Genomic DNA, 21,553 nt, shown 5'->3' with positions numbered 1-21,553 from the left:
CCGGGTTCAGGAAGGAGAAGAAGGAAGTTCTGATTATTGAACGCGGTCCAAAATGTGGGAATCCTGTGCGATCAGGTATCTATTCAGAGTGTTGCTCGGTTTCATCTGCTCACTTGGAGCCTCTCCAACGACACACACACAGACACACACACACGTGCATGAGAGGCATGGAAACACGACGAGGGTGCAAATCAAGTATATTTCTTCAATTGAGGTTAATGCAGCGTTCATCAAAGGAGCATCTATTTGTGGTCATGCGAGTGCAGGCACAGATGCATGGCCCCCTTGTGGTATCACAGGATCACACACAACACACCACAGACCGGCTATTTTCAACACAATTACCTCCTGCCAACACCCAACGATTCCTGAAGGAGCTGCTGTTGGAGATACCGATATGCAGATTGTTTAAATTAGGTGGAATATTCCTTTTATTTGACTTAAATCATGGTGATTTTGAAGGGTGAGCGAGTGAACATGAAAAGCAAAGTTGTTTTTTTTCGCTATTATTATTATTACTAACAGAAATGATTCATTTCGGAATCCGAACAACAAGGGAGGAACGCAAATTACAAAGCAACACAGGGGTTTTTCCAGAAATCGCATGGTTCCACGCGAGGAACACGATCCGACCCGACAAGCAGCTTATTGTTCGATCAGAAGGCCGAAGCTGCTTTTGTCACTCGGGGAACCGCCGACCCACCTGGTCGGGAACGATCCTCCAACGCTGGAACTTTTCATCCGTTCGCCACTCCTCCTCGAACCCGAATGATCCTCGGTCCGTCTGCATGCAGTAATGGTTTCCTCCCGCACTTGGCGTTTCCATTTTTCACCCTTTCTGCCATGCGCTACAGCAGCACGGACGTCTGAGCCACTCATAGCAGGCACACCCTCCTGCTCCATCACCATAGTGATTTTGATGTTTCCAATGTTGGATGTGATTAAATTACACCAGCGCTGTCCAAAAAACACACCCGCTGATCTCACCCAACCACACCAGATAGAATCCAAACCTCTGGAACAATGCTTATGAAAGCAGCTGGATGCAATACGGTGACACAATGAGCTGCGTGGTTTCACCACACCACCGCCGTGTTTACACAGCGGCCTTCACTTGTGCGTCGGCGTTAAAACGACACAGCCTGATGTGTGCGTACCGGTGTGTAGCGCAGGCTGATTGCTGGCATACACTCTTTTAGAAACTTTAGAGGCCACAGATGGGCCTATAATCCATACCTGACGAGGTAATCTGCTCTTCAGATTATCCAGGAGCAGCTGGACTGAGAGCAAAGTGGAAAAAGACAAACATCAGTGACTCTGAGAGTCTTATGTCTTATGACTTATGAGTTTGACATTTTGGGCAATATGCATATTTTATTCACTTGCTGAATGATGCGACGTAGTTAACACAACTCTCGCGACTTTAGCATTTAGCCCGAAGACACGGGGGACATTCATATGATGACACATTCCTGTGAGTTACTGCTGAACTTTCCTACTTTATGAAAGCCAAATTAAGTAAGCTAACTAGCTGCTACCTAGCTGCTAACAAGCTGCTAACGAGCTGCTACCTAGCTGCTAACGAGCTGCTACCTAGCTGCTAACGAGCTGCTGCTGATGGGACGTAAAGTGACATCTTCTCAACTACTTCTCGGCAAAGAAGCAAATAAACATGAACATATTTTTAACATATCAAAAGTTCATGTGCTTTGTATATAAAATCATAACCTGAAAATGTCATTTCAACTGAATAGAAGTACTTGGCTGAATGAAATGGAAGTACTAGTACCTGTGAGTCGTGCAGTCCTTCAGTAAATGTACTGTAGTTGCATGACAGCTGTGCATTTTGTATAAAACATTTTATTTTCATACACGTTCCAGTTTGTTATGAGTGATTGACACAGCAGCATGGTATGACAACACTGTTCAAATGATGAAAGAAATATCTGTAAAAAAAAAAAAAAAGAGAATGTGTTCATACATTGAAACATTTGAGACACGTATGATTTACATCCTACGACTGTGAACAATATCCTGAACGGTATTCACATGACAGCAGCATGGGATGATTGGCCGGTAGTCCAGGTGGCAGATGGAGGATGTCGACAAAAACTGTACGCCGATAAAAATACAACGGAATATGCAGATTGCAAAAGGCATGAAAGACAAGAGTCTGCTTCGCCGGTGTTGACCTCTGAATAAAAATGCATGTAATGTAAACAAGAAGCTAGCACACGACCTATGGGTCTAAATCTGGCCCGATAGAGGAGAAGCCGAGAAGGGAACACCTGAGAGAAGACCAAAGAAAACACTGGAGCTCGTCTGTCGGGAGGTTTGCGATTGAGGCGCCAAACAGGTCGCCACGGGGCAGATTTGCTAAAAGATTTGCTGCTAGCCTCGATGCTTTTTCAGCTGGAGACGCAGCTGGAGAGCATGTTGTTTATCGCCTCCCGTTCTTTCAGGTGCATTACACATGACATCTGAAAGCGGAGACCATTTGAATATTTGAATAAATCCCTCGGCTGTTTTGCCCCAGAGCATTTTTTTTTTTCCACTGAAACGTGTTTTCACGTCAGGTTCTCTGCCTTTCTCTCATCGCCATGTTTTCTCTTTTTCTGCCAAAGCTTTTGATCGATGGAGCCGTGAAAAAAGGCGGAAAAAATCACCTGCCAGTGGAAAGGTTGTTGGATTAATGTTCATATTGTGAAAGGCTGCTTTTACATTGATGGACAGTGAGAATACACACACTACCACTACGTTTGGCCGTCTCAAAGAAATAGTTGAACATTTTGGAGGAAAAGAAAATGCTTCTTTGCTTCCTTGCTAAGATTTGGATGTTGTGCTGCATCAAGCAGCTGTTTAGCTTAGCCTAGCTTAGCACAAAGACTGGAAACAGGGGGAAGCAGCTAGCCCAGCTCTGTCCCAACATAACAACATATATTTACGAGCACCTTCAAAGCGTATTAACTCGTTTGTTTACAACGTGTACTTGTTACCTCAGGCCAGTTGTTTTAATGCTGTTTATAGTTTTCGTGCTAAGCTAACAGCTACTGACAGATATGAGGCTCCAATCAATCTTCTCAATAAAGTCTCAGCCAGAAAGGGAATACGCATGTTTCCCCCAAAAGGTTGGACTATTTCTTTCATGCACAGTCGAGTACACAGGGTTGATCCACTGCTGTTGCTTTTAAACTGTAGAAATGAGTCATTAGAAACCACTACATTTAAAATTAGATAGCACCAATGATTAAAAAAAGAACAGCTTTCTCAGCACCTCTCTGAGAAAACCTAAAGAGTAATTTTGAAATTGTAGAGACAAAAGGTTAATATCTTAAATAGCATCCTAACAGTAACACTATATATACATATTCACAGTTTTAAGTTCCTCCCTTTAAGAACGGACTCATATGACATGATGAAACAAACCGATTATTCCACTAAACAAAAGTACTACAGACGGGATTGTGATGAACACTTCAAGTAACAGGATTCAGTCCAGTTTCCCCAAAGGGAGACGTCCAGCAGATGAGCGACACGTGATGTCACAACCAGCCCACCCGGTCAAGAGAAGGCACAAAGGACGGAGGAAGTACATCTGAGGGTCCAATAAAGAAACAAAGAGCAGCAGTCCGTCTTAAAGAGTCCAGATGAAGAAAGAGAAGAGTCTTGATAGAGAGCTTCACTTCACTGACAAAGATGCTTGTTTCTGTGCAGCAGGAAAAAGTCTGTCAGTGTGCAGAGTGTACATTGTCACGTAGGAGAAACAGCGAATACACACAGTACACGTCTTCTACTGCCACGTGCTTTTGAATTATGTCAACAATGATTTACTGGTAAGTGTCTAAAATGAACAAATTGTGATTTAGCAAATCTAATTTGTCTTTAATAAGCTCTTGGAAACTTATTCCATTGATTCATGAGGCTGCAACATGATGTGAGCGAACTAGTTATAAAATATTTTAAAGAATCACTGAAAAATATGTTTATTTGCTTTTTAAATCGTAGTAGCAGCTATTAGCTACACCAGCTATTAGCTACATCTCCTTTATTCTTTAGTGCATATGCAACTATATATATATGTATATATATATATATATATATATATATATATATATATATATATATATATATATATATATATATGTCCTCTTTCCTGAAGCTGTTGGTGTCATTTATTCATAGATAATCATTGTAGAACTGTTGCTAATGTATTGATTACACTTCCTGACGGAGAGGTGCAGCCTATCATACGTCTCTGTGTAAATACACAGTGAAAATACCTGCATGAAGTACTTCACTGTATTTCATCGCAGACCTACTTGTCGCTGTTATTTCGGGTCGATCTCGAGAGGACTCGTCACTGAAACTGACTGACCTGCTGCTGAGTCGTCGAGGGGGGGAAACGTACCTTTATTTCTTCCCAGGTGAGCTTCATGTGTGTGTGGAGGAGCTCTCCCTGCGGGTGTCCACGACGCTGCAGCACATGCAAACGCAAACATGTCACAGTTTTCCAGGTGAACGTGCGACTTCATTACCAGCTCGTGCGAGCAGCCGCAACTTCACTCCCACGGTTTGTCTGGCAAGAAGCGGCTCTCTGGCACGCAGAGCGCCGCTCTGCACGGCCAGATAGGACTTAAAACAACCACCACTTTTACACACAGACTGCTGCTACTGCCAGACGGCTGGCAAACACAAAGGAATGTCTGTGTCTCCTAATGGTTTCTGTCTCAGTGTATCAGCTCTGGGGCTGATTGGTGAAGATTTTAGGACGATGAATCTGTTCCCCCACTCCAGCTGTCAACTAACTAACTAATCCTTTTTTCGTTTTGTTAGTACAATCTTGACAGACTCCCGTATCTTAAACTCACTTCCCTTTTTCCCTCTAACCCTGCTTTTGCTTGGTCCATGTGTTTATCTCGTTGCAGTATGAAAAGGGAAAACAAGAGAGGCACTCACGCTTGATGATGCCGTACAAAGTCTGCAAACTGTCGGTCCTTCGCGTAGAGCTCAATAATGCGTATCCTGTCTTGGATTTCCTGCAGGAACACATGGCATCAGTCGGACGGGAACATTACATCACAGGCAGATAAACATTCAACTGAACAGGATGTGGCTGAATCGAAACGTGACATTTTACAGTCAGAAAAAACTACAATGGCTTTCCTGTTTGAAGGCGTAATGGCCGGCTGGTGAATGAACAACCTGAGACTTTCCCATTCGGATCATGCAACACCTCGCGCTGGGTCTAAAAACAGCAGGGCGGCCTTGAGCAAGGCACATCTCCCACCTGCACTCCAGTACAGCTCGTGTGGATTCTTGTGTTTGAAGCCAGTGAAGACATTTTTCCAAAGGACACTCAGAGTAGGTCCACTTTAAAAAAAAACCTTTTCATCCTCCAATTTCAGCCGTGGGTCCAGATTCAAAGAGTGTTTTTCTCCTTCAAAAACTCCCTGAGCTTTTTTTTTTTCTTCCAAAACAGCTTCGCGAAAGTATGAAGACAAACGCCAGCTTGGTGTTTTCATTTGTGCGGGAGGGGAACTTTGCGAATACCAAGACACAAGCCAGGCCAGAGAGAGTAGTGGGGGTAAAGAAGACAACCTCGACTCTCTGTGTGATCCCTTATTGTTGCACCCGATCACACAGCACGGCTGCAGACAATACGCTGCTTTTTGTCGGTGTTTCTGATTGAAAAATGATTAATTTCAACGTGGCTAAGACATCTTCAGAGTCAACACACACACACACACCTCCTTGGTCAGTTCACTGTTCTCGTAGATGTGCCGTATCTCCTCGCTGCTGAACTCGTTGGAGGCCTCGGGGCTGGTGCTGCTGTACACAGGAGCCTCAGGGTAGCGGCGGTAGTAGTGGCTGTAGCCGGTGGTGGCCTCGCTCTCGTACATGGGGTTGTACTTGGTCGCCCTTTCCAGAGACGGGAGACTCTCTGCTCGCCTGCAAAAGCAACACACACACGAACAAATCTGTCACTTTGTGGAGGCAGAAGGATGCACAGAGCAAGAGGAAGTCAAGCGACCTGCAGTGCATCAGACTGAAGGGATTAAACTCCATTATGTATGAACCGCCATTACTTGTGTCAGACATTGTCGTAGGTGTTTAAGGCTTTTTGGAAATACATCAGCACCTGATCAGTTAACACAGTGTTTTTCCACATGCTGCTCTAGGAACCATGCCACACACACACATACACACTCACACACACACACAGTTAGATGGGGAACAGACACCTTGTGTGTCTTTGTGTCTGCAGAAAAGAAAAGTAAAATAAATGAAGGGTCCAAAGCGCGCTGGAGGGTTGGGTGGACTAACGGGACGCTGTGGGGGATAATCTGGCCGTTCCACTAAAGATACAGTCGTGGGACGTCTCAATTTATTCTGTCTGCTCAAGAGACGAACCAGACGCTTTAATCTGAAAGGATTACATGGAGGAGAGAACACTTCAAACACACTAAATGTAAGTGTTCCTGTTATATCAAACAGAAAAGCTGTTTATTTTCAATAGACTTAACAGCTTTTGCAAGCTGATATACTGATTATATATATATTTATATATACATACAATGAAATATTCTGGGTCTCTTGTGCATTATAATCTATATTTAGCCAGACATATTGAAATACTGTACATCTTTATTTAAGATGTTTTTAAACTAACATCTTGAGAAAAGATTTGCTGGAATGGGTTCTCCAGAGTTTAAGAAGTTTAAAAGAAGGGACATGTTTCCTTTCAGCACATGTATTTGTTGTTTTTTGTGCTTTTTTTTTTAAATTCACCTTCGTGTCACTCACCGACAAACAAACCTAGTAAAAGTAAAACTGAAACTGGAGCGACACGTTTAGAAGGGAGAAGCTCTAGCGGATGATCTGTTGGGGGTTCGGGGGCTTCCCTCACCGGATGGGGTCCTCCGACTCGTCCTTGTCGTACTGATCCCGTAACGTCCTGGCGAGGAAGAAGATGACGACGGAGGCCACCAATAGGAATCCGGCTACGGAGGCGATGGCGATGCCGACCACCAGCGGCTCAGACACGTACTCCTCGCAGTGCTCGCCTCGGTACCACCAGTTCTCCCCGACGCGACACCTGAGGAGGCAACGGCCAGAAACGTGTTTTTTATTCTGAGTGATCAGAGAATATAAAAAAATGAATGACTGACTGGTGGTTTGCATGTTGTCGTGATGTTCTGTAAGTGTTATGATATCATGATTGCCCTATTTGTGGAATAAAATAAGTCTTTAAACGTGTGTGTCGTCTCCCAAAAGGGTGATGCAATACTTTTAGTTGGACGGCGTGAAGTAAACAACAATCCAGCAGCATCTGGAGCCGCCTGCATGCTTTATGATGTGATGTCTGTTCATAATCATACAATTTAAAAGTACATGCCGCAACAGTTTCAACACAGCCACAGGTCAATGTTCCTGTCACATTATTTTACACCCATGCACAAACATGCCTAGACACAATAACGTCCAATAAAAACCCCAAACACTCCTCAAACTGTGTCCGTTGTTGTTAATTAACGAACATTCAGTGCCGGAGGCCACAATTAAATTACCTGAGGTCTTAAAATGTTGGCATGACTTTATTAGTATCATATAAATAAATGTGTGAAGAGTTCATAAGTATTGTTGCCAAATAAGGTGCAAAGGAAAATCTTTATTCTCTTCAGTTGGTCGTGATCATGATTCTTTCTCCAAAGTACGAGGAGTCAAATAACAAAATGAGCTTTTGAACAAATGCGTCGAGTGTGTGGAACAGCTCTTCATCAACGTACAGCCAAGCAAAACAAAACCAACTTCGCAGCTAAGACGCCAAGAAGTGTTGAAAAGCTGTTTCGGTGATGAAGCACCGGCCTCGCAAATCCGCCAACTCAGACACCTTTCCCCCCGGCAACACACACACACACACACACACACACACACACACACGCAGATCACTTCCCCTAATCCACACCCACCTGCAGATGGCTCCCTGGCCGGGGATGATGTCACACTTGCCGTCATTGAGGCAAAAGTCAGACCGCAGCTCGCAGATGCTCTGACACGGCAGACCTTCCACGCTGAAGTAGCCGGCGTTGCAGACGCACTCGCCCTCGCCCGTCCACTTGTTGACTTTACACTCTGCGAACTCGTTGCACGCCTGGAACTTGCAGGGGTCGGCCTTGTCCCCTGGGAACGAAAGAAACCACGAGCGTTGACTTTGAAACTTGGAATGTTGGTGCCCGTGCGGCAGAGAGTTTCAGGCAAACAGATGAAGAACATGTTTAGATCACAGCTGGAGGCTAAAGTCATCATTTCATAGCTCACACAGGAGCACATGAGCATCACCAACCGGAAAAAGGTTACATGGATTTAAAGGATGCAACTACATTTTTGTAAAGCCAGGAGTTACATGAGAATACCACTCATTCGTCTGCACAATAAATATGACTACAACCAGCAGCTGGTTAGCTTAGCTTAGCATAAAAACTGGAAACAGGGGAAAACTTCTACAAATGAGATAAAACATGTTAATTAGTGGACTTTGGAGGTGCTGGTTGTCAGATTGTTTCACCTTCTGATGGAGCCACGCCCCCCATGTTCAACCATTATGCTAAGCTAAGCATTACGCTAAGCTACGCAAACCATATTCACCGCACAGAGAGGAGAGTTGTATAAAACAAGAACAGATTAAACAAACTCAACAAATTAATAGCCTGCACAAGATTTGCCAAACGGAGACACAGACTCCAGCGAGTAACATTCTTCCTCCCCGTTTCATTCCCAATGCATGCTGGGACACATTATTGTGCGTTGGCTGTGCCTCAGACAGACGCTAACGGTCAAACACACGAATGAATCACTGATACAAACGGCTGATTACCAGCTGACTCCTGCTCTCGTACACAGGAGCCGTTTAGTTCGACACCACGTGATGTGCAGAGAGGACTGTCTTCTTCAGTGAGTCACATTTTGACAAATTAAGCCAATAGAGCCGACACGCTGTAAAACCAGAGCTGCTCGCAGTAATGAGTCGTTCAAAGTGAGTTAATGAGATGTGTCAACATGGCTGCTGTTCACAGGAGCTCTCATCATCTCAACCCAGCTCATGTGTGACTGCACAGAGATTCATTCAACGTTTCCTGAGATTACACCCATTGAGGAAATCGTTTTTTTGGTGGGAAAAAGCACCCCAGCACCTCTGATTTACAAGTTATATATTATTTGTTTAAAACAGCCATTTGTGTGTTTAAAGGGGCTAAAATTCTTAAAAAATTAGACAAAAATCAATGTATTTAGGTGGATTGAATGCTTTTTTTTACCCCTCTTACACAAGGTAAGTTTATTTGTAGAGCACGTTCAACAAGGTGACTCAAAGTGCTTCACATAAAACCATTAAAAGCAAAACATGATGCAGATTTAAAGAGTTAAGAAAACATTAAAACAGTCATAATGGAGTCAATGTCAAAGTAGACGACAGTTATCAGAACAATATGAACATTCAGGATTAAAGTGGACTGCAGATATGAATGTTGAATACCAGAATATGGAAGAAATTCAACACATTTACTTGGCAACCCGATTATAATAGTGAAGGGCTGTCTCACCTCCCTTTCCAGTCTTAATGCTAAGCTAATAGCTTAACCTCCAGCTTCATATGTACCTCACAGACATGAGTTATCCTCTAATCTGACTCTCTGCAGAACAAGAAGGAGCGCATTTCCTTTGAGGAATCAGTCGGTGTCATCTCAACTGCTGAATTAATCAAAGCGCTGTTAGAAAGGCGTCCGGCGGGAACGTACCCGACTCGACGTCCAGTGAGTACTTATCGATGGCCAGGTTCATGGTCTGGTAGGCCGTGTTGCAGAAGTCCTCCAGGATCAGGTAGACTGTGGTGGTGACGCTTTGCGGCACGGGTTTGCCAAATTTCATCCGGCTGTTGACGACGATGCTGCCGTTCCTGAAGTTCAGGATCTCCAGGTTCTCAAAGTTACTCAGGTTGGACTGCAGGTAGGGCACAAGCTGGGGAAGGATTGAACAATAGAGAGTAAGAGGGTTCAACACAACAGTGGGAAGACTGAAGTAAAGCAAATGTGAGATGTTTACCAGCTCGATGAAGCGTTGCTCCAAAGCTTTGTACTCTGGGGAGCTCTTGTTGAAGAGATCGTCCGAAAAGATCATGTTGGTGACGCGCAGGCTGAAGAACACCATCAGCGCTCGTCCGGGGTTCACGGGCACGGCGACACTGACCAGGTCTGTGCCGTGGGCCACGCCGAACGGGAAGCCGGTGCTGCCCTCCTCCGTGTGGTTCACCAAATCGTAACCGTAGTGGATGACGTCGTAGTCCGGCTCTCCGATGGTGGCCTCGTCCAAGCCGTGGTCGGTGGTCTGAATCTGGTGGGTAAAAATGTTCTTCAGCAGCTTTAAAGATGAAACTTTATAACACACAATGTTGTTTCTTTACCTCCACCGGCGAAGGGACGATGATGTCAGGTTGCCCTTCAGAAGGAGGCTCAAGGTCAGAGATACGGGTGAAAGGCGACTCCCTCTCTGGAGACAGGGCCGTCGGCTCTGCAGGGCTCAGAGGTTCTGTCACTAGCGCGTCTTTGTTCACCAGTAGGATTTCATCCTCTTTGAGGTCCTGTGTGGAGATCTCCGGAGCTGCCGGGCCCTCTTCCTCTGCAGGCGGAGCTTCGGCTGCAGCCTCCGCCGTCACCTCCTGTCCCTCGCTCTCTGTGGCGTCCTCCATGCCGCCCGCTTCAAACACGGCTTGGTCCGGTAAGCTCGACCCCATGTTGATGTCGGCGTCTTCCGCCGGCTGTTCCAGATTCACTTTGTGATCTGCAGCTGGAACATTCGTGAGGTTGGGCTCTTCTGTGCCCTCCGCCGGGTCTTCGCCAACAGGAAGCTGACCCGTTTCTGCCGCCTCTGGCTCTGGAGGTGGGACCAGGGCAGGCAGGTCTTCTTCTGTGGTCTCAGCTGCAATTGTAGAGATCTCAATCTCTGCCTCCTTCACAACCATCTCATCCAGACTCTCTCTCTCTTCCATCGCTGCAACAGTAGGTTCTCCACCCGCCGCCTCCACACCCTCTGTTCCCGCTTCAGAGATGGCGTCTGCGTTCGCGGCTACATCGTCTGTCACCAGCCCATCTCCTGCGCCCGTCTCCTCAAGAGGAGTAGACGGGTGGAGCAGCTCCTCCAAGCCGTCTGTGCCCAAACCAGAGGCCTCGACCTCCACCGGCGGTCGAGGCAGCGTGGCGCCCTCTGGCAGCTCGGGGGAGGGAAGCTCGGCCGGGAGCTCCTCTGGCGGAGGAGTTTCTGCAGGAGTCCGCAGAATATCACTCGGCAACAGCAGCAGACCCTCCTCCTCAATGCCTGGAGGAAAAAAAGACAAGGAGAAACTCAACTCAGCCGCCGCTGAACTGCTTTTATTGAAGCTGGCAACAGCCAAAAGATCTATCCGGCAAACCCTCCCCATCAGGTGGACGTGCTCAGGACAGGAGGCATCGAATTAGATGCCCGAACCACCTGAACTCCAAGCTCCCTCCTGATGTCCGAGCTCCTTACTCTATCTCTCAGGATGAGCCCGGCCTCCCTACGGAGGAAGCTCATTTCATCTCGTTCTTTCGGTCACGAACCCGGGGTCTTCGGGTGCAGCGCCTGTTTTACTGCTGCAGCCGCCCGTCCATCTCCCACAAGACCCCGAGATACTTGAACTCAGAAACCCATCCGTCAATTCCCTGAGACGTAGTTTTAGAGCAGTGGGACGTGCATGACCGCAAGCCTGTCACAAAGGGGGAAATGATCGTGGAATAAAAAGAAGCAATACAGGATCAACACTCACTGCCGGCCTCAGCATCACTCGTGGTCGGGCCAGAAGCCGGAGACACAACTGCGCTCTCCTCCAGGACGATGACGTCCTTCTCTGCGTTGGCCACTGTGTTGGTTTCAGAGCGCTCAGACGGGACGTCGTCGTCTTCGTTGACGACCTCTGCGTCCTCTTCCAGGATGGTGACCTCCTGAGGCTCATCGACAGCGTCCATCTGCATCACGAGCAGCAGTTATTATCTCAAGCTTTGGGCAATGTGCCATTCAACAGGAGCTGTGACTGGCCAGATGTTTTATCTTTACAGTAATAATACAAGTGTGTTGATGTGCACAGGAACAATCAAACAGCAGTGTCTTTCCTCTTAATATTTATCTAAATTCTTGAGCACATCTAGATAAAAAATAACTAGCCTTGTAAATTACCCAAACTCTTTGCACTACTAGTTTTAGTTGAAACCGTTTGGCGGTACCTCTGCGGCCCACTAGATGGCGCTCTGAGGCCCACCAGTGATCATAGCTGTCCTTTGTACACTTCTGACCTCAAGGTGATGTATACAATTATATCAGAAGTGGACGTAGTCAACGTGACTTGATGTTTTCAAGCCTTGAGTTTGGCATTTTGACCGTCACCATCTTGCTGGTTCGTGAGCGAACGAGCTCCAGAATACTCCGTTCCTGCTTCACTGGTTCCATAAAATAAGTGTACATGGGAGAAGTTTGCCTCTCCTGCTTCCTATACAAACTTAAACTAGTGATGTGTAGTCTTCTTCTTGAAGAGAGGCTGCTTTCACTCAAAGTTCAAAAGGCCATCGGTGGACTTCCACCTGCATTTGAAGTGTGCTTCGCTCGCTGTGTGTATTGTCTGAATCGACTCAAAGAAAGCTTAAAAAAACCTGCAGCTGAAGCTCCAACGATCCAAAGCGGGGCTGCAAAGTGCCCCGATGGCTCCAGTAGCTCTGAATCAATTACTGATGAGAAGTTTGACAAACTCTCCCAACTCATGTCGTGAGTTAAATGAATCAGTGAGAGAGCTGAACTCACACACTCTGATTGGCATCAAAGTGCACGAATGAAGACGGATTCAGGATGAAATTATTTTATCTAAATAAACTCCGTCATGTGCTATGTCTCCTGTTCACTCGCTGAGCTTTTACCCCAGAATAGCAGTGGTTTAAAACTAATCCTCAAAGCCTCACTTCAATCTTTGCTTGTGGGATCATCCTTTACCTGCACTGGTTTGGGTCTGGATCACCTCACAGTCACAGGTCACCACATACTTCTGCTGTCAAGCTTCTTCAAACTAAAGGCAACGCATCGTCTGTGTGGGGCTCAACGCAGCGGAGGGAGATTGTTGTCATGATGATGGAGGTAACTCGTGAACTCACCGCGGCTCCGTCTGCAGCGTTGACGGACTCGGGGACCTCGGACACTGTGGATCCAAAGCAGGAAACAAATATGAAGACCATGCAAATGTGCAAAATAGTAACAAACAACAAAAATGCCTGCAGGAGTCTGCAGACTCCTTTTCCACTGACGGTCGTCATTTTAACAGCATTACCTTCAGGGGTGAAATATCTACAAGGCTGTGTTAAAATCTGGAGCGAGCATCAGCCGCCGTGGAGCCAAGGCTATTACACTGAACGGCCACCAAGGAAGGAAAATAAAGCCAGGCTGTGCTTTTCAGTTCCCCAGCCACACATGTCGGCAATGTGAAACTATTTAGCCATAATTTCACATGCCCGAGCACGTAATTGATGTGAGCGTCAGATGGCATTCACCTCCAAGGGAGCTCGCTAACACACTAAACTAATGACACGCATTCTCTCCAAAACATGAGCGGGGAGAAGATGGAATAGACATTATCACATCCTTCACTCTCTTCACTTTTCTGGAGAAGGGCCCTGGCCATAAGTGCGAGGACGCTAACCTACTTACTGCCTGGCTAAATTAAACAGACGCACTGGTTTAAACCTCCCCGTGTGAGCTTTGCAGTGTGTGTTTTACTTCTACGTCTTCTGCTGCATCAATTATCATCCCTTTTCTTCATATACCGTCCAGTCTGTCAGACCCACTGGGGGAAAGCCAACAGAAAGGACGACCGCAAAGGCCCCAAAAAAAGAATCGGAGGGCTCAGATTTCGATCGTCCCATCGCGCTCGGCTCTCTCGCGCACGCAGACCACTTATTGACGAGGGTTTGAAGTGTCGCACAGAATAAATACACTGGTCCCAGAACTGACGGTTATGTTTTTGTTCATTAAAAATGACCCACTTTCGAGCTGAAACTTTGTATAAAAAATGTCTCTGCCCTCTTTTGACGGAAAGAGCAGACAAATAAGAACCAGATGAGGCCATTAAAACCCTGGACTGTTTGGTGCAGCGCTGCAGTGTGTTGGAGGATCATCTCTCTCTCCGGTGTGACGTGTGGAGGTTCACCCCGCGTCGCAATGCACCGCTGACACGACAAAACAGCTTTAACCTTTTGGAAACCAAGCGCACCAAACCCCCCCACCCCAAAAATCACATCATACAGCAAGTGCGGGAGCTGATGAACATTTTGATACCCAGCATGCCCAAATCGACCAATGTTTTGCCATAAAATAAGTATTTTTTTCCATTTTTTGACCCAACGACACAGTTTTTGGACTGAAACTCCTCACTAACAGGCCAATTCTTTTGTTTGATTGTGTTTTTTGTTGCAGATTCTGATTCTTTAGGTCCTAATCTTTCCCCATAGGTGTCTTATTGGTATGTGGGTACTGATCAATACAATACTAATACTTTTAAAAACTATGGCACTCTCGAGGAGTCCTTTTTTGAGACACTCATGCTGGATTTTTCTAGTTATGATCAAAATATCTTTTTAAAGTGATTTCTTTTTTACAGATATACATTTTTTTCCCAAGACTTTGCTGAACAAATACATGCAATAAACACAAGTATTGGAATTAATTTGAGGTTCCTACAACGACTCAAACACAGGGAAAAGGAGGTCGATAGCCAAAATTGTCTCCACAGTTTTTAAGAGGTTAATGATGGCGTGTGTGTGTGTGCGTGTGTGTGTGTGTGTGTGTGTGTGTGCAGCACCGGCCTCACCGCTCTCCAGCGCGTGGGTGATGACGTTCTTGACCTCTCTGAGGGCGTAGTCCGCCGTGGGGAGCTCCACCACCTCGCCGTACGAGTTCTCCACCCGGTTGGACTGCAGGGTGAGGTAGTCCAGCTGGTCCGTGCTGACTCCTGCTGCGCCCACCAGCACGGTGACGGAGAAGTCCACCACCACGCCATCCAGCCTGGAGACACACGCGGGCGGAGGCCGAACAACGCTGCTCATTTAGTGGGATCAAAATGTCACATTCACCCCCCGGACTCTAAATTAAGTTCATCTTCATCATTTAATGACATAAGTTTGTGTTGACTGTGAGATCTGCATTATACTGGCGTCTTTATAATCACCGTTAATAATAAACAAATAGCTAAATTAATACATCTGTAAGGTAGAAGTTATGGAAGTGTGTACCTAATAAAGTGGCCACACGTCGATTTTACCAAGCTAATCGTATTAAAAATAGTTTATTGCTGATTTGTCCACTGGAGGGACATTTCGACATATTACCCAGCTCTAATCTGTCTTGCTAAGTGCTAGCGTAGCTTTGCTTTAGGGATCCTTTATGGTTCTCAGGTGAGAGGAAACAAGGAACTGGGACGTTTCCCAATCGGTGCACCTTAACTGCCCACCGTGTTACATTCATCATCCACCATAAATCGCTCGGGCGTTAGCGTTACTGTACATCAAACCTCCTAAAAGGATTGTAAAGCGATCGCAGATGACTCCAGTCATTTAGCGCTTGGAGTGGAACAGAATCCATCTATCGGCCTTCATTTGACTACTGGGAGCGCTCCACTCTGACCCACTTTGTTGGCTTCCTGGCAGACGGCTGAGCATCGGGCACTCGGCCTCGTGCAGAAGGAGATCCAATATTTCCTCGTTAGCTTCACGCTCACACACACAGAGAGAGAGAGAGCTCCTGCTTTGCCCTGATAGCAGCAGCATGCAGGATTATTCTGAGCATTGCTGCGAGAAGGTATAAAGAAATGGCTCACTGTAATATGTTTTCACAATTATTAAGTATACAACAAAAAGAGAAGGAAATGTGACTTTTGAAATCTCTCTCAGGAGTGGAGTCTAACTGATTTACTTACGTTTTGTATGGAAATAAGACTTTAGACAGTAAGTATTTGCATTTTGTGCTCCGTTATATTTCTGGTGCAAAGGTAAGTTTTAAAAATCTACATTTACTTTGAAGATAAAGAATTTACAATCAACGTAAATACATATTCATCTTGTGAAATATCACAAATTGCTAGATGTAATATGCCCGATAGCTGCAACATTAAAAAATGCCTTAGAGTAGCTGGAAAGTGGACTCTGTTACTTTGCACTGAGCAGGTTGGCTGTGTCCCACTGGTTCCAGTCTGTATGCTAAGCTAAGCTAAGCTACCAGCTGCCCAAAATCTACTTGTCATGTAGTATGCTAACACAGTATCTGAATATATCTGAATATGTCTTCAACACCAACTTCCCTCTCACCTTTGCTCCTCTGACCTCACAGCGCCGTTCCCTCTGACCCTCGACCTCCTTCGACCGGAGGCTGGTGGGTGAGGTTGTAAAGCTCTGCTAATCTTCTCTGCACAAGAGCACCCGCACACTCGCTTGCATCCATCCTGATCCCACTTAACATGTGAGTGACCACACTAAGACCATTAACACCGGCAGCGAGTGACACGAGTGCTCACGCTCACGAGATAAATACAGCGACGAGATGAAGGTGACGCCACACACACTCGCAGGGATCTAACTAAGGAATGGTTGATGGGAATCTGTGGGCTTGAACACTAGAATAGTGGATGACTCACCCTTCATTGTTCTTCTGGGGCCTACATCAAAAAAAGTGAGTGAATTGGTGTTAATACAAGTCGAGGTCATACCGGCCGTATGGTGAGGACGGTCCTTTAGTCCACAGACCTGAAGTCCAGCACAGACACACTCCTGAATCCAGGAAGCCCCTCCAGAGCGTCCTCTATCTGCAAGGACAAAAACATGATGCACAAGCCTCAGGAGGAGCTTCTCATTCTGATAGGGTCACAACAAACCCTCTTGACAAAGATGAAGTTTGATTTATTGTTCCAAAAGGGCTCGTTTTGTTCTCAGCAACTGCAGCGTCTTAAGTCTTTTGTACTACGATCGTCATCCTGTGGAGGCGGACTCGTGCACTGTGGTCAGCTTTTTTTTTAATTAAAGTCTACAAGACTTTGCTTCTGTGCACTAAGAGAAACAATCTGTGTATCTACTGCTCTGCAGACTCACTGACCTGGTTTATCTCGTGCATCAGAGAAAAGTTCATGACAAACGTCCTCCAGGACCTTTTGTCTCCTGGCTTGTTCCCTTTCTGTAACACTCAATTTAATACCTTGTCTTCTGCTATACTCACTCTTTTAATTTCTTCGTGTGTGTGTGTGAAAATGTGCAGATTTAAAGTCAGCGATAAGAGGAAATGTCTTCTTTCGTGGACATAAAATCAAGTGCATACTTATGATGCCAGAGAAAAATCACCTCAACAGAATTTACCTGTAAAACTACAAGGCCCATCGTAACAGTGTACTTTCAGCACATAGTTGTATACTTTGACCTCCCGCCTCCCAGTGTGGGTTTAACTACAGCTGCTGTTAAAGTGTGTGATATCAAAACAAGCAATGCATTCGTTGCAGAACACAAACCAGGAGATGTAGTGAGTCCAGATGCAGAAGCACTACAAGAGGAGTCGTACAGCGAGCCGGAGACAAACCTTTTCAGCAAACTGTCTGCTGAGCGTTCGGTGCTGGAGGCTGGTCGGATCGTTGAGGTCGTCGCTGTACGTCTCCCCGGTCAGCAGGATGCTCAGCTCCAGCACCTGCTCCAGCCCGGCGGGGACGGGAGGCTGCAGCGCGATGTCGTTTTCACTGGCTGGACTCTCCACGGCCTCTGGGACAACGGCGGCTGCTGCTTCCTGCACCTTCTCTCCTTCGTCTTCGTCTTCTGGGTGGTTGAGTTCATGTACCAAAAAAAAACCAAAACTGTGAGGACTGTTGGTTTATTTTTAAGCGCACGTGAGCTTAAACCTTTGGCCCGGGTGAATACGGACGCCTGCGTGGATTAAACTGCCCTGACCCGAGCGGGTGCTCACTCACCAAATACAGAAAGAGTCACTAACGTACTGCTTGGAAAGCTATAATGTAGGAAGAAGTACACGAGGTACAGATGTGCTTGTAGGACACTGACCGAGCTCAGGGGCTTCAACATCTTCAGGTGCTCTTTGTGTCGGAGAGCTGTGAAACAGAAGAAGGTTGTTTCAACAGCGCTGACATCATATTAATAATACTAAAGGCACAATAAGTCTCAGTGCCGTATTCTACACTTTTACAAAGGAAAGTGCACACAGCAAGGAGCTCGGGTATTAGAGCAATGTGAACAGGTGAGGGTGAAGAGCCTTACCTGCACATGTGCAGCCAGGACCTGGTGGGCTCGCTGCAGACAGTGGGAAGAACAGATGCATTCAGAGGACAGCGACTCAACGATGACATCAATGAAGGCACGATTGAAATGCTGGTTTACGCTTAAAGAGGTTAATTTTACCTTTTCAAACCCGGCAGTGACATTCTCTAGAAGGAGAAAAGGGCAGAGTTATGTGTGCGTGTGCATTCATGATGCTCTATACTGCTCACATATACAGGTTTATGAAAGCATTAGTCAGCCACTAACCCTTTGAACCAGAGCCTCGTGCTCCTCTGATTGGCTGAAGGAGCTGCCAACATCTTGTGCCGTGACTGTGCTCTCCTGGCATTGGCTCATCCAGCTTTGGTACTCTTCTTGCTCTGGGAGGCGGTCCCAGAAGATCTTGAAAGCCTCCCATATGGTCTCCTGGCACACTTTTCAGACCAGAGAAAAAAAAACATCATGCGCTTTAAAACACAAGCGAGCAGAACCTCCATCGTTTTTTGTTCAAGTTATTTTGATTGGGCAACAAAGACCACCGTGTTAGCTCGTTAGCAGAAGGAGTACGAGCATCTCTAATGAACCACAACAAGGAAAGACTCTCATATCATGAGCAGGGAGGTCTGAGGCCCAACATGACATGACTTCATTTCATGAATCAGTCTCGTGGGCACTGATCCAAAGTGTTGATGCACAAACATGTGCTCCAACCTTCGTCCCTGATCACCGCCGCCTGTGAGGACTGAGACATATCAGGAGTCGCCTCCAAATCCAAATCCACCTTATATAAGAGACCTCAACTGTTTCCCATTCACAGACTGCGTCTTGGCAGCGACGTCTTCGTCTGCCTTCGTCTGCCCCGCCGTTCAACCCTGATCCCCGTCCACGCACGTTACGAAGCAGATCTCACAGTCAACACAAACTTATTTCATTTATGAAGCAGTAACTTATTTCATTTATGAAGCAGTAACGCGACAAAATGCTTCTTCTCTCTTGAATATGTTGCTTCACATCTCCTGTGGTCATGTTTCTTTAGATGTCAGTCCACAAATCACGCAAGCGCTCACCCCTAGAAGTATAAATTGATCAAATATTTAAGTAGAAGTAGCAAAACTGTTAAAGGTACATCGTCTCCTGCATTTATAAGCAAAACTACATCATTTGAATCAGATTAATGTATTTGCATCTTTTTTATGTAAATAATACACAGTAAGTAAAGCTGTATATTTGTAAAAAGTACATTATTTTACTCAGAAATGTAGTAAAGTAGAACTGAAGAGAAGTATATAACAATACTACTCAATTAGTACCTTAAATGTGTACTTCATGTACTTAATCACATTCCCTGCAGACAGTTTTAGTTCAGTCTGACATTTGAGATATCCTCCTCCTCGTCTCTGTTGAGGCTACATTAGCCGCTATTAGCCAAACACACCAGGATCTCTGGCTGTCTGCGGTTGAGTTGCATTGTGGGTAATGTAGGCACCAGGTTTTGACAAGGAAGAAGAAAACATATATCTTTTGGCTCTTCAGTATTGGTATTCTTCTATTCGACCAGATTCAGAATCATGTGTCCATCTCTGCACAGAAATATCGTTTTACACTTGATGTCATTTCTTTCATCATGTCTCAGTTTCTTTGTCCATTGTTCCACCGCAGAGCGGGTTGATTTTCCAGTCAAAACATGGATATAATTGTGTTTGCAATGAATAAAAATACCAAATATAGAGTGTACTTCGCGGCATGTGTCCCAGCACATGGTGAGATCTGAACTATCTGCAGGATTAGACACGACGAGGCTCAGAGGATGTGTTGTATTTGTAGTTCAGGTGAACTGACCGTGTAAGGAGACTCTGCGTGAAGGTAAATCTCTTAAGGCCTAACAGCTACTGAGTGGAGGTTCATTCTTCTGGGATGAAACAGTGAGGCTCTCCAAATCTCAAAGTAAAACGTAGTTGTTGCATAACTTCATGCGAGGTATCCTTCCAGAGTGATCGACTCCCGTGTGATGTTCAGTACCTCTGAGATGAAAGTAGTTCAGGTGGTTTGCGACGACTTGCTGGGCGGTCTCTCGTGCACAGAGTTTGACGCCGCTCGGGAAAAGGATGTTGCGTTTCCGTCGAGAGAGAAGCGCTCGGCCTTCATCCGATCCCTTGACCTCAGAAACATGAAGGACCCGTGGCTTCTCCTCAGGCTCCTGACCACTGGGCAGCCTCAGGTAACCCATGGAGGAACCTTCCAGTGCAGCATCTGGGGGACAAAGGGACAAAAACAACAACAAAAACAGCCACACACAAGTCTCAATGGTTAACTTTTCTCTTGGTATGGTCTGAGCAAGAAGTTAACAACACGTACCTGTCTTTAAGTCCACAAAGATGACCACAAATGTAAAAACAACGGAGAAGAAAACACATCTCCAAGATGTGAACCTCATGTTAAATCCGTGACTGTGTTTAAATCCTTGGACTTGGAAAAGGATTAAGTAGATGTGCGCTTCTTCTCAACCGCTTCTGACAAGTTTGCATAGTTAAGAAGTCTCCAGACGCAGGAAAATAACAGAAGCGCGCACAGGAATCACCAGACGACACTGTGACATGCCGGTTTCCTGCTGAAGAGAGGCGTGCCCCGCGGCGCTGAGAGGACGGCTCCTGGCTCAGGTGGAGAAGGCAGATGGCTCTTTGAGAGAGGGGGATTTTTTAATGCTCTCTAATCCTGTTTACTGTAAGCTCGAGAAGAGCTCGCCAAGAAGTTACTGGAGCAACACTGCAGGGGTTGTGTGTGTGTGTGTGTGGGGGGGGGAAGAAACATGGACAGAGAGGAGGAGGTAGACACAGAGTCAACACAAGCAGCGGGATCCATCTCTACATACAGATATTATCATAGTTCACTGATTCTTGGAGGGAGAATTGTGAGGATTTTATCTTTTTTTTTTCCCCGAGAGCCAAGCAAAGGGCCAATACAGGAGGCTTAATCTTGTTACCCCAGTTGAAGGGCAGGGCCCTTAACTGTTAAATTACCCTGCGAGCCAATTAGGCAAATGGCATTAAACACACCCAGCCTTTGGAAATCATAATGGCGGCCAAGTATCTGCTCTAAATGGTGAGGGAGGGAAATCAATCAATCAAACGGCAACAAGATCACATGACGAGCTCAAGAACTGCAGCACCTTACAAATAATTGATGCTGTTTTGTAGAAATACTGTGAT

General features: G+C 45.9%; 1 protein-coding gene across 1 annotated transcript; it reads right to left on the bottom strand.

Annotated features, from left to right (window-relative positions):
* Nucleotides 1-1,881: 1,881 nt before the first annotated feature.
* Nucleotides 1,882-20,943, bottom strand: impg2a (interphotoreceptor matrix proteoglycan 2a). Its single transcript, XM_068572990.1, is given in 21 exon segments — nt 1,882-3,706; nt 4,409-4,474; nt 4,957-5,036; nt 5,748-5,949; nt 6,908-7,096; nt 7,971-8,181; nt 9,795-10,014; nt 10,099-10,386; nt 10,457-11,367; nt 11,837-12,035; nt 13,206-13,249; nt 14,915-15,108; nt 16,733-16,770; nt 16,772-16,900; nt 17,662-17,891; nt 18,135-18,181; nt 18,348-18,380; nt 18,489-18,514; nt 18,615-18,781; nt 20,367-20,676; nt 20,917-20,943. Coding segments are annotated over 20 exon segments (3,588 nt in total). The 3' UTR covers nt 1,882-3,706; nt 4,409-4,431.
* Nucleotides 20,944-21,553: the final 610 nt, after the last annotated feature.

Source organism: Clinocottus analis, unplaced genomic scaffold (genome assembly GCF_023055335.1).
Source record: "Clinocottus analis isolate CAN_PGR_092001 unplaced genomic scaffold, fCliAna1.0.p SCAF_12, whole genome shotgun sequence".
Taxonomy (NCBI): Eukaryota; Metazoa; Chordata; class Actinopteri; order Perciformes; family Cottidae; genus Clinocottus; species Clinocottus analis.
Note: the sequence above shows the minus strand (reverse complement) of the source record. Positions and strands in the feature narration are given on the sequence as shown.